The sequence below is a fragment of the Fundulus heteroclitus genome, chromosome 10 (assembly GCF_011125445.2).
Source record: "Fundulus heteroclitus isolate FHET01 chromosome 10, MU-UCD_Fhet_4.1, whole genome shotgun sequence".
Classification (NCBI taxonomy): domain Eukaryota; kingdom Metazoa; phylum Chordata; class Actinopteri; order Cyprinodontiformes; family Fundulidae; genus Fundulus; species Fundulus heteroclitus.
This window is the reverse complement of record NC_046370.1, coordinates 12191913-12205800: the sequence shown is the minus strand read 5'-3', so window position 1 is coordinate 12205800 and position 13888 is coordinate 12191913. Positions and strand designations below refer to the sequence as shown.

The window sequence follows — 13888 nt, the reverse complement described above, 5'->3', positions numbered from 1 at the left end:
TGTCAGTGTGGATGTGAGGCATACACCCTGGACAGGTCGCCAGTCTATCACAGGTATCATCATTTTTGCCAAGGGAGGAAAAACAGTGATGGATAAAAGCAGTGTAAGTCAAAAGAGCATAAAAGGAAAACCTAAAATGTTCAACAGAGATTATGTAAATACGTGAGCTAAATACATTTAATCTGGTTAAAAGGACACTAAAAATCTAAATGTAAATAATCAAAAATGTAATATTATAATATGTACACAAGAACCTAGCATTTATTATTTCTACTCTTATAGTATAAGATAAGAAATACCCTTATTGTCCCACAGTGGGGAAATTTGGGCATGACAGAGGCAGAAACACATAGACAGAGTTATGGTGCGTTTCGACCGACACAGTGTCCACGGCGTGAAGAGTGGATTTAAATATTATCCCTATGCAAATTGCGCTTTCTTGAGCAGTAAAACGGCCCACGGTGAACATGAAATCTGTATTGGAAAGCAAGCTGATCTAAAGTTACAGAACTTATCATAAAGACATAGACAAAAAAATCTAGTAAAATAAAGTATTGGACAACTACTGATAGTATGGCATATTCAGATAAAAATGAAATATTCAATGTAAATAGATGAAATGCAACAGGGATGTAAGGAAAATATGCAACAGTATTAATATCCTTTAATATATATTCTCTTTTCATCTACACAATCCCCATATTTTGCTTACCTTTAGTGCTTTTGGCCATAAAATATTTTTTATATTCACAAATGTTTCTATATACTTGTTTTGTCCCTGAAAGCTAATATATTTACACGCGTATTCTCCTTTGTATTTCAGAACTTTTCTGAAATTAGTTTTCATGGCACTGTTGTACCTCCATACATGGTGTTAGCTCCGCCACTTTGGGTCGCGCAGGCGCAGAGCGTACATATCGCCATGGCTGACACGGGGTGGCCAGGCTGTGCGAAGAGTTTGAAAGGCGTCATTTTGGACTTATGTGGAGTTTTGTATGACAGCGGGGAGGGCGACGGGGTTGCTATCCCTGGCTCCATCGAGGCTGTAAAAAGGTGACGTGTATGACTCCATGTTTGTAGCTTGGTTTGTTAAAGTTTAGGTTCATGGGAGGTGGGGGAGCGAAGAAATTGTATCCGACTAGTTGGCATTTTCCTCCAGAAAAGAAAGTCGGTACTTGTCTGTGCATGTATGCATTCTGCAGTAACGTTTGCAATTTATGCAAACAACGCAAGACCAGTTAAACTTTATGTAAGCAACATGGAGTTTATCCCAATAACCTCGACGTGGCTCTAATTTTGTTGTAGGCTCAAAGAATCGGACCTGCAGCTGCGATTCTGCACCAACGAGACTCAGGCGACCAGAGAGAAGTTCGTAGCCAAACTCCAGAGATTGGGCTTTGACATTTCTGTAGCCGAGGTCTTCCCCCCTGCGCCTGCAGCCATCGCTGTTCTCAAGGAGAGGGGTTTAAGGCCCCACCTGCTGGTGCACGAAGGTAATGCCGCCGACTCTCCTAAAATAATCAGGTCATTTGCAGGACTCTGGAGGAGCTGACTGCGTACTGAGGAGGTAATTAAATTCAGCCATTTGATTCAGATGTGTTGGGGACATATCTAAAAGCTGCAGAACCAGAATTGAAGACCACTGCCCCTGACCAATGGCGATGGCAGCATCATGCTGTGGGAAGGCTCCTCCTATGCAGGACAGGTAAGCCGGTCAGAGTTGATGGCAGTGCGCCTTTAGCGCCGTTCATCTTCCCTTGACCAGCTTCCCAGTCGCTGATGAGGAAAAGGTGACCACACCATGACGCGGCATGTTCAGGGTAATGTGGAGTTAGTAACAGATCCAAATGGGTACCATGGACTGTTCCCCTCACACATATGCGCAATTTGTATACAATCTGTATAGATTCTGTAAATTTTATCTGCCATTATTTATCGTGTATTATAAACCCACTAATACATATATAATCCTTTTTCCTAACATTCCTGTATATTCTGTATAATCTGTGCATATAGCTCCCATATTTATATTTATACACAACATTTTATAGTCCCCTACTATTACTATTTTACTTATACATACACTTATAAATAATATTTATATCCTGTATAGCACTTCTGGATAGATGCAAACCACATTTCGTTGCTTTGTACTTGTGACGGTGCAATGACAATAAAGTTGAATTCTATTCTATTCTAAAAATGTATACAGCAATGTAAGATCGATAGATAGATACACTTTATTCTGGACTCATGGTCCAATAAATACATGAATAAAATACATAAATAGATAAAAATAAAAACACAATACAAGTACCATTATCAATTAAATAGGCGCTTTAAGAAGACAGGAATACCAGTGTCTCCACAGCTTAGACTGGTATCGGATTGCACTACGTGTGGTGTCAGTAAGTGATAAAATATTATTGCCAGATGCATTTAACCTACAGATAAACTTCTACATTAACTTTTGTAAAACAGCTTGTAGGGTATGGACTCTTGCTGTGACAAACAAAAAAACTCGCACTAGTCCATCTTGGCCATTTCAAAAGTACCCGCAAAGCATCATTATAGGCCACCTGCAGCCTTTGCAGGTTGGTTTTTCTATATGTAGACAACAGGTGAGCAGTGTACAGAGAGGTACATTATGCATTAAATAGTTCCACTTTGACTTCATCAGTACATGCAGCTAATTTACGTGCAAGGATATTAGGTTAAACATACAACATTCTTTATTGTCTACAGATATCATCATCGTCTGACAGATTTTCTGTGATGATGTGCCCAATATACTTGGTTTTGTTTGTAACACCCAGCACAGTATTTGACAGCCGAAAATCTGGAAACTGAATAAATTTATCCTCTTTACTCCTACAGATCATGACCACACTTTTAGATGGATTGTACTTAATGTCGTGTTCCAGACCATACTCAGAACAAATGTTAAGTAGTTGCTGTAACCCAGCAGTACACTGCAAAAAGGGAACTAAAAGTGAGTACAATTTTCTTGAAATTAGTGTATTTTTCCTTGATTTGGGCAGGTAAATAAGACTATTTGCCAATGGAATCAGTATTTTGATGCCTAACATAAGATAATTAGATACACTGCACTTGAAATTAGATGGTGGAGATCAATTGTTCCTATTTTAAGTACAAAGATATTATTCCATTGGCAAATAGTCTTATTTACCTGCTCAAAACAAGGAAAAATACATTCATTTCAAGAAAATTGTACTTACTTTTAGTTCCCTTTTTGCAGTGTACTTGGACTAAATATTACTAAATCATCTGCATACATCAGGTGATTAAGTACAGAGTTACCAGCCACACAACCAGTGTTACAAGCTCTCAACTTGGTTGACAGTTCGTCCAGATACAAATTAAAGAGAACTGGGGACAAAATCCCGCCCTGCCTAACCCCATTACGAACTTTGAATGGAGCTGAGACACATTCCCCCCCCATTTATTCTGCAGTGTTTGCTGAGCATACCAATACTTCAAAATACGAACAATATACTATGGTACACCTTTTGTGTCAGTTTCCTGAATAGATTATGAGATTACAGAGACTGAACTGCAAAGTTGATTGCCATGGAAATGACAGATAAACGTACTCTGAGGGCAAAGTGTCTGACATACTTAGACTGGACAGAATGACAGAATGTTATGGGTGTTATGTGTCAGCAAGGACGTCTGCATTGCTGCATGATCTTCTCCACCAATGTGATGAACGGAAAGCCGATATCATACTAGGAACGCCCTGAATAGGTGGACACATTCTTGGTATTTAATGTCCGTTTGTGAGAACAAACGGGGTTCTCAGTAACCAGTTGTGTTGTTATGAGAACCCAGTACTGAATCTGCAAACATTCCTCTCTTTTAGATTAAATACGGCAAAATATAGTTACGGTTTGAAGAGTCTTTTTATCACTACAGAAGTCTACAATACCAACACCACATTATCGGATAAAAGAACCAGGGCAGGTCGATAATAGTTAAACAGCAACAGCGAGAAGAGTTATTTTTATCTGTTCAAACTCTGTTCTCTTGTATCATTCAACTTTCATTTATTCTTTTCCCCTTTTTTGCCAGGACTGCTGCCTGAGTTTGATGCCGTGGATAAGACCAACCCAAACTGTGTGGTCATTGGAGACGCGGCTGAGAACTTCTCCTACCAGAACCTAAATGAGGCATTTAGGGTCCTCATAGGATTGGAAAGGCCTGTGCTATTCTCCCTTGGCCAAGGGTAATGAACGAATTAAACAAAAGGAAGAATGCATGTATTTTACAGATTTAGCTAAACGCTGACGATTTTCTTTGTCTACTCCTTCCCCAGGAGGTACTACAAGGAGACAGATGGGTTGAAACTAGATGTTGGGGTTTACATGAAGGCCCTTGAGGTATATTGGTTGCGTTACTTGATCTGTTTGGCATTAATGATGACTACTTCTCACTGTGCAGTCTTATTTATAACGTGAGCTTCCTTTTCTCTCTAGTACGCGTGTGATTTAAAGGCGGAAGTAATCGGGAAGCCATCGCCGACGTTCTTCCAGAGTGTTCTCGGTGACATGGGGCTGAAGCCAAATGAGGTGTGGAGCAATGAATGATGCTGGAGTTACAGAGTGACGCAGAGTCATTTAGGCTAACTTGCCTTTGGGATTATTTTAGCATTTTAGTTTAGAGTTTCGCCAGTCAGAAAAATTATATATTTTATTTTGTCATGTCTGGGTATGGATAATTATGGACATCTGTCCATCCATCTCTCTCTGTCTATCCCTTTTCCATCCATCTATTATTGGTATACCTGGTCTCTGTTGTCTATCCTTTTTTTTCTGTTCCTCCATCCAATTGTTAATTTCTCCATCCATCTGTCAACTCCATCATCCATCTTTCTGTCCATCCAATCTTTGTATATATCTGTTTACGGATTGCTCATTTATCCCTTCTTTCATCCACCCATTTAGCCAATCATTAGTTTTTGCATGGATCCATTCCTGCATTTGTCCAGCCAGTCTCCCATCTGTCTATCGTGTATGTTTTTTTTGTCCATCCCTCCATTTGTCTATCCGTCCGTTTGTTCGTCTAGTTTCTGTTTTGAAACGGTATCATCCTGCATACGTTCGTAACCATGGCATTTGCCTTTTTAAAAATGGCCTAAAAAGTCACAAAGGAAGCTGAAAATGTGAGTCTCTGTAAATGTGGAATTCAGAAAAGAAAAGACAAACGAAAACCTCCAACAGCGAAGACCGAATGTGATTATAAAACGCGAGTAACCGAAATGCATCGTGAAAAGACATGAGACAGTCTGCGGCAAGCAGGACAAAACAGTAAGCATCAGGACTTTTCCTAATGTCTGTCCAAATGACATGTAGAGTACATGTAAAGTGAGCGGAAGAGACATTGGCCCAATATTCTTTCGTTGAACACGGAAACAGAACTAACAAAGGGAGACTGCTTGCCAAGCCATTAAAAATGATTAAGCTCCAGAAATGTTTCGATAATTACTCACAAGTTTGGTACAGAGCATTGTGCAACCAGCGGGGAAGTACGTTAAGCACTCCCAGCTAATTTACCAATGTTCTTTCCTCCTTCTTCCTCAATTTCAGGCTCTAATGATTGGAGATGATCTGGTGAACGATGTAGGAGGGGCGCAGTGCTGTGGCATGAAAGGTGTACAAGTCAGAACAGGCAAATACAGGTCAGTGATGTCATCAATCCACAGAATACATGTCTTTTTAGCCACATATTACTTTCACCTCCTTTCGTAGCTGGATTTGTGTTTTGAAGCGTTCTTAGAAGTTGAAAAAGAATCATGAGCAGTGTTTTGTTTTGGTTTTTAGAAACAGGGAACCCTTAAAAGATTATAAAAGTCTCCATAATTGGTGCGCCCTGGATTGAGAAGCCAAAAGTTTATTTTTCCACCACACGATGGCGCACTTCGAGCACATTTCTACATTAGTTGCCTCGTGTGAGCCAGATGACCCATTCTTAAATCTTCCAGATTTGTTTGTTTAAGACTCTGCCAAATATAGTGTTTATCCTCTCCCCCACGTTGACTGCAACTTCTGAGTCAGCGGGCGATTTATGGCTCCAAACCTGAGGATTACTGTAAGGTCACTGTTATGGTGTCATCACATAGAAGTTATGGGAGATTAACTCTTCTGGGTCAATATGGCTTGAAGGAAATAGAAACATGATTACAGGAAAGTGTTTATGCTCATATGGAACTGCATATTATGGCATATGTATATATCTATTATATAATGTCGTAAATTCAGTTTATTTTATGATGCTTTTTATGTATTTAAACCTGAATTTCATGTAGCGCAGATCACCACTGGAAGTTATTTTAAGGCTAAATTTAACACATTACTGAGTTTAACACATTAACTCATGGTGTTCCTTTTTATCTATTTTTTTTTTTTTTTTTTTTTACAAATGGTTGCTACTTTGTAGAACAAGCTCTATCTACACTTCTCTAGCTTTTTTAGATGTAGGAACGGAAATGTTTGCCTGTTTTTCTTTGTACAATAGCTCAAGCTTAGTCAAAATGGACGGAGAGTGTCTGTCAACATCCAGTATCAAGTCTTGCCTGAGATTCTTAATTGGATTCAAATCTGGACTTTGACAGGGCCACTTGACTTTGCTTAAACCAAATCATTCAGTTTTGACTGTGTGTTTGTTTGGGTGGTTTACCAGCGTTTACATCTTCGAGCAAGTTTTCCTCTAGGATTGTCCTGTAGTTAATTCAATCCACCTTCCCATCAACTCTGACTAATTTCCCCTATTTCGGCTGTAGAAGAGGATTCCCACCACATGATACTTGTACCACCATTTTCACAGTGATTTGTAGTGTCAGCTTTCTTCCACGTATAGTAATTTGCATGTGGGCTGGAAGGTTCAGTTTTGGTCTCATTGGACTTCTACATGTTCCTTACATGGCTTCTGGGAAACATATGCCCACTTCTGGCTTTCTTTCAACAATAAGTTTCTTTTTTGTCGTTTCATAAGTCCAGATTTTTTATAGCACACAACAAATAGTTGTCCTGCTGACAGTCTCCCACCTGAGGGTTCGGTCTCTGCAGCTCCTCCAGAGTTACCACGGTGCTTTTTGCTGCTTCTCTGGCTATTGCTACCCTTTCCTGGCTGATCAGTTTAGGTGAATGGCCATAACTTTGTAAGTTTGCAACTGTGCAATACTCTATTTCAGATGATGGATTTTAAAGTGTTTTTTTTTTTAAGATGTTCAAAGCTTAGGATGGTTTGTCACCTTATCCTGCTTTAAAATGTCCAAGAACGTTATTTGTGGCCTGTCTGGCGTGTTGCTTGGTCTTCGTGATGCTGTTCTCTAATAAACCTCTGAGGCCTTCATAGAATACAGACTAATACTGATTAATCTGTGTTTTTGGAGTGCAGGGGGTGCTCCTTAAGACCTTCTCTGTCTCTGTGGTGGCATCAGCCATCTTCTGTGGCATGGTCTGTTGTAGCAGCAGCTTATCTGTAGCTGAGAGGAAGCAGCTGGAGAAGCTCATTAGGAGGTCCAGTGTGGTCCTGGGATGCCCCCTGGACACAGTGCAGGTGGAAGGAGATAAAGGGACTGTAAGAAAAATAACATCTCTGGTGGACGATGTCTTCCACCCCATGCATGGAGCTGTTGCACAGCTGGAGAGCTTTTTTTAGTGACATACTGCTGCATCCCAGATGCTCAAAGGAACGTTTCCGCAGGTCGTTCCTCCCAGCTGCTGTTAGACTTCTAATAATCTCTGTTACTGACTTCAGACTCAATAACTGTTCACAAACATGCTAATGGTTGCACGGCTTCTGATCCAATCATTAATTATTTACACGGTCTCCCAGATACTAAGGTAGACTTGCAGATGCTGCTGTACTATCATGCATATTGCATATTATATTATCTGGAGTTCTGTAAATATGCTGGAATTCGTTTCCACTGCTTAACTTGAATATTTCATCCTTTTTACTTGATTATTCTTTATTATCAATAATTGTGCAATATTTACTCTTCTTGGTATTTCTTTAGAACTAACTTTAGATTAAACTGGCTTGTTCTGTACTATTGTGTGTAACTCTCTTTGCCGCTGTCACACCCAAATTTCCCTATTGTTGGACAATTAAGAAACTTTCTTATCTCAATACAGGTGGACTTTATATACTAATTAAGTGACTTCTGAATTGAGTTTTATTTAAGGGTATCAAAGTATGGGACTGGTTACAAATGCATTCCACACTTTATCAGATTTTAGCTTTCGTAAACCCTCTATCAGTAAAATCTTCCACTTCACAATTATGCACCACTTGGTGTCAGTCCATTACATCAAATCTGAAAGAAGTACATTGAAGATTGAGGTTGTAATATAACGAAATGTAAAAAAATAAATAAAATATAAAGACTATCCTGCAGGTAAAGTAGAAATTACAGCACCAATTGAATAAAAGCAGAGTGAATTTGTTTATTCTCAGTCTAAAAGGAGCTCAAACCAAATAAAATCTGTCAATCATTGAGCGCTCAAAACAACCTCACCGAAATGGGGTCACTACTGCAATGAGTCTGAGCCTAAACCAAGGCCTAACCTCAGTCAGCCTGAGTTGAAAAGGAACTTTTGTTCAGCTGAGCTATTAACCAGCAGGGTTTTGCCACGGCACGACAGGACCTGCTGCAAACTATCACTGCAGGGGTTTTTTTTTTTTTTTTTTTTTTTTTTTTTTTTTTTTTTTGTAATGTTGCCCAGACAACACAGAGTAATCTGCATGAGCATCTAATTTTAATCCTCTCGTTAAGAGAAGAGATCCTCACAACTAATAAACCCCTCCATCAGTGCCTTGATTCGTGGGCATGTCAGGGATATTTGGGTTCGTCTGTTTACTCTTTACTGTGCTTTTGCATATCTGACTAGCATGCACATGTACTGAGTAGTTAACCTATTTTGTGCATGACTTTGAAACCCATCATTTTATAGTGATTCAGCTCAAGCTTAGTAGACTAGGTTGTTCTGCTTCAAACTCTCAGTGGAATAGGCTCAGTTCATGTGGTTTATGTTACTCCCCGATCTTGTTCCAACAGCACAGTCAGCTGGGCCCACGTCTGTCGCACGTAATCTAAACACAGGATAAGGCCGATTGTATTAAATCACCACTTGACTCTTCTCATTCTGTGGCTATAAGCAAGATAATTGGAGCAAAAGAACATAATGTGCTATCAGTTTTTGCCTTTTATCACGTGTGATATTGCAGCTATTGTAATTGGCTTAATCACAGAACGCTATGACTTGGTGTAGCTAGTTTGTCACGCCTGTGTGGTTATATCTTTTTTATGATCTGGACAAATGTTGCTTGAAAAAGGGTGAATAATAATAATGAAGGATGGTGTTGTCCAAGGGTTAGGGTTTATGCTGAAATTTCTGGTATGGCCTGGAGTTGGAGGTTATTTTACAGATTTTCTACAGAGGTCAAAAATAAAAATATTAAACTCGCTATGAGCCAGCATCAAGGCTTGCATTACATGTTTAAGAACCTTTTTATTATCACCTTCAGTTTTTTTTACTGCAGTCATGTGGTCAGTGCTATGCATCATGCTCAGAAAAGGCAGAAATCAACATAACTATGTACTGCGCGTGCCCGCTGTTACAAACAAAGAAGGTTACAAATCGACATCCACAGTTGAACTTATAGATACGATTCAAAATAAAAAGCATATTTTTAAAAATGATAACGGAAAGGCCTAAGTTCTTAATGGACTTAATCCTGCAGTGAAAACTATTTCATTAACAGATATTTTTCCAGTTGTAGAGACTATATATATATTTCATAATATTTTAAGAATTCAATTCAATGTTATTTATGTAGCGCAAATTCACAACAGGTCATTGCAAGTCACTTTACAAAGAATTGGTTTTAAGCTTAGTAGTACTAATCACAAATCAACAGGAACATGACTTTTAAAAATAGCCACCAGAGGTATTCGTCCAAATAAAAGTTTCAATATTTCATTGACTATATTCTAAAGCTAGATGTTCCAATTTAAGGGTGCATAGTGCAAGTTTGCAAGCTGAAAATGATTTTTTTTTTTTTCTTTCCCATACATGCCCTTACAATTGCCCGATGTGTAAAATGAGTTATCCTCTATTTACCATAGTTGCGTCTACAGGCTGTATATTCAGGTCATTAGAAAGTGATTTGGGCCGAATCCTCTGGCCACAACCTTGTTCACCTGGCTACTTTATTGAGTCTCTGTCATAATCGATAGCTTTCTTACCTCAAGACGTTCCACCTCTAAACAAAAGACCTGTGCAGTCGCAGATGTTTTTCCTATGTTGCCATGTATGTGCACAACACTGGTGTCATTTCAACTTGTCGCCAGAGGGGGAAAACTTCTACAAGAATCCTGAAGCTTATGCTATGCTCCTTTTTAATGAAAGTAAAACTATGATAAGGAAGATTGTGTTGGTCTTTTCAAAATAAATGCCTTAATATCTCCTAGTAACGACAGTTACAAAATTATGATTCCGATTAGTAATAGAGCCAAACCGGTCATTAAAAAAGTGATTTGTGTTTGCCTTTCAACTTACCGTACAGATCATCTTTTAAAGCATGACTTTTAAAGCATGACTTGTCAACCCTGGGCTCAATCGGAATACCCTTATAGACAAAGGACTCTTTAGCGAAAGTGGAAGTGTGTCAGCAGTCACCATAAGTGCTGTCCGAATAGTGCAGTCAGTCAGGAAGGAGATAGGAAAGGTAGCCTGTATGCTCCCTCCCGCGACTAGTTTTACCTAGAAACCCCGCAACGTCCCTTACCGGCGCTAAGAACCCTTTAGGTATCCCACAATTCTTTGCATGACATAATGTATCAGCACAGCCCGCTCACGTAAATCAATGAAAATGGCCTGAGAGAAGAGATCTCGCCCTTTCTAGTTCATTTTTGGAAGGCTGTAAGCCCAGATTTGACTCGCATCATCAATGAGCTTTTCCGTCACGTTATGACGTTGAAGTTGAAGGCTGTCCGAATTCGGCACAGCAGTCCGAAGCTCGTTTCCTCCACATGATCGACTTCTTACTGTTTATCCCATGAAAGGTCAAGGGACAGGAGCTAGAAGCTATTAAGGGTTTTCAGATGGAGCCCTGGTCCTCAGGACCCACTGTCTCTGGATGTTGTAGTTGTCTCTGCTCCACCACACCTGAATCAAATGATTGTGACCTCTTCATCAATCGTCATGGGCTGCCTGTTAATCACCCATTAATTTAATTCAGGTATGTGGAGGCAGGGGAACACTTAAAACATGCAGGACAGTGGGTCTTGAGGACCAGGGTTGAAGACCCCTGCTTTAAGTGTAACTCACCCAGATGTAAAAGCAAAAGCCCACCTCGAGACAAAGTTTGAAAAATGCCACCCAAGTGGGCAGTGCTAAGAGAAAGTGAGGGGCAGGGCTTATTGCCTATATTATGGCTACTGCCTATAGCTATGCTAACGTATTGGTAACAAGATGCTAACTTGCTGGCAAAGCTCCCAATTGTGATTCCTGACTGGGGTTTGTGTCAGACTGAGATGCTTTTATGCCTGAACCTGGGGCTATGATGATGTAGTGTTTGAACCAATAGGAAAATTTAACAATAGCCACCGTTCAACCCTAAGAGGGCAGCACTAAGACGGTTTTAAGACGCATATTGCAGAACTAACTAAGTTCACTTTAAAATGTAAAAATTGCACAGTAATATTAAAGTGGCATCTTTAAGCCTAGTTTATACTGTTTATCTGTAACAAAAGGGGGTTTTGAGGTGAGTTACGCTATTTCCTAGTTTGGATTATTGTAAATGTTGGCTTTGTGGCAATAAATGAACTAATAATTAAAAATAGATTGTTGGTCTAGCCAAATACCCCATACATTCTCTTCACAATAAAGGTTTTGGTTGTTCTTAGGATACGTTACTGCAGCTCTATGCTCCACATGTTTAGGGTGCCAAAACCAGGCATCGATATATTCAAATTAAAGCGCGCACATTCCGTTCAAAATAAAAGTTGTGCTTTTCAGGGATTCGAATAATAAAAAGGTATGTTTCATATCCTAAATGGGCTTGTTGGGGCTGAACAAGCCATGAAAAAGGTATTAAAGTGTTGGTATGAACAAAATGGCAGGCACTATCACATTTTCTAGTTTTACTTTTGCAAAGCATGCATCAATTGCAGCCTATTTAGGACATCTAAACAGTCATTTATGTTTTAAACAGAACCAGGTCATAATATTTTAACTCTCTCAAAAGACTCATTTTTATGCAACATGTGAAAAAAAAATTAAAGTAACTGTGACATTAATGGTGTTTCAGAGGGACATGGGAGACGTGAGATTTAACATTGTTTAGGCAAACAGCCCCGTGAACCCTGGCCTGCTCCAAGGAGCCATAAACCCTCAGTCAGATCTGTGAAAACACAGCTGTTTCCAAGTCAACCAGATGCTGCACAGGCCTCCAGTTCCCATCAGGTTTGGAAAGAGGGAGCCTTAAAATACCCCAGACTCGGTGACCTCAGACCCTTTTTACCTGCCAGGGTAGGCGGGTGAAAAGGGTACAAATATTAAACAAATCACACATAAAAGGCTTTTGACAAAACTGTAGCTGGGAAAAAATTCCCGGGCTGGTTTTGTTTAAGATTTACTGCTGTTATGAATATACAGTGCCTTCCAGGAGCATTTGTACCATTGGAACTTTTTTTTTTTTTTTTTTTTTTACATGTCAAACTACAACCCTCAGCTTCAATGCATTTTATTGAGGTTTTACTTAATAGAGCAGCACTATATGGTAAAAGAATTGTGAAGTGAAACAAAAGTGGCAGACTGTTTTGGAATTTGTTTTGCAAATAAAAATCTGAAAAGCGTGGAATGTATTTGTATTTAGCTGTCAGGTTTGCATTGCATGGCTCAAGTTGGATATATTATTTTACACTTGTAAACCTAATATGAGAATATAAAATGCTTTCCAAGAGCTATTACACTCAGAATGGCACTGGGGGGCCTAAAAGGTGGCTTTGCATGCAGCTGTTGGAGAGTCTTATGGTATTAACATAATAAGTGAAAGTCAGCAGACACAGGATCCTTTTGTAGATGCATTATGTGTTCTTGACTAATTCTGGTCATATATAGATGGTTCATACTGGATAAGTAACTCTGAAAACTATTTAGGTATTTAATGTCAATGGCCATTTCGGTTCCTATAGACCGGTGTAGAGTCTGCACAGGTAACTAGGGACTGGTGTGATGTGATTCATTTCCTTTAATTTGTGTTAGGTATTCTGGTAGCAGCATGAGGGCCTGTATATACGGTAATGTAAGCTAGTAAAAATAAAAGCATGCGCTGGCTGTTTTGTGCCATTCTTACAACTTTTTTTTAAGACAATGTTTGACTCATTTGGTAATAGATGTTGTGTGGATATTAAAAGTCAGCTGAAGTCCAGCACTACATCCTGGTTTCTGGCATACTCTGTGGGATTCTTTCTTTCCTCTTTTCTAACCTTGCAATTTTGGTAACAAAAGAAATTACTTCTATTTTTTTTGTATTAACTTGGAGAAAATACCATCCAGTGGCTATTATGGACACCCTTTTTGATATTGTAATACTGCAGGACTCCATTTCTGAGCGAGGCGGAGCATAGACAGTGGTCCAAGAATGGAGCCTTGAGGAACCCGAACATTTGATATTTGTTTGCCCAAATAAAACTAACAAAGTACCAGTTTACCAAATAAGATCTGCACCACTTTAGCACATTCCTCACTCACTTTTCCATTCCATAAATCTAGATGGTATGATAAACTTTGCCAAATGCAGAACTAAGATCCTGTAATACTAACATTGAATCTTTAGTTGTTTTGCTGTTAAGATG

The 13888-nt window shown here is 39.3% G+C and overlaps 1 protein-coding gene across 1 annotated transcript in view; it reads left to right on the top strand.

Moving 5' to 3' along the window:
* Positions 1-884: 884 nt before the first annotated feature.
* The window catches only part of LOC105926481 (phospholysine phosphohistidine inorganic pyrophosphate phosphatase), a 41617-nt gene continuing 28613 nt past the window's right edge, over positions 885-13888 (top strand). The window contains exons 1-6 of the mRNA XM_036142026.1: positions 885-1053; positions 1306-1493; positions 4093-4246; positions 4337-4400; positions 4497-4589; positions 5607-5698. Of these exons, the coding sequence (XP_035997919.1) occupies positions 923-1053; positions 1306-1493; positions 4093-4246; positions 4337-4400; positions 4497-4589; positions 5607-5698 (722 nt within the window). The 5' untranslated portion in view covers positions 885-922. The remainder of the gene's footprint in view (positions 1054-1305; positions 1494-4092; positions 4247-4336; positions 4401-4496; positions 4590-5606; positions 5699-13888) is intronic.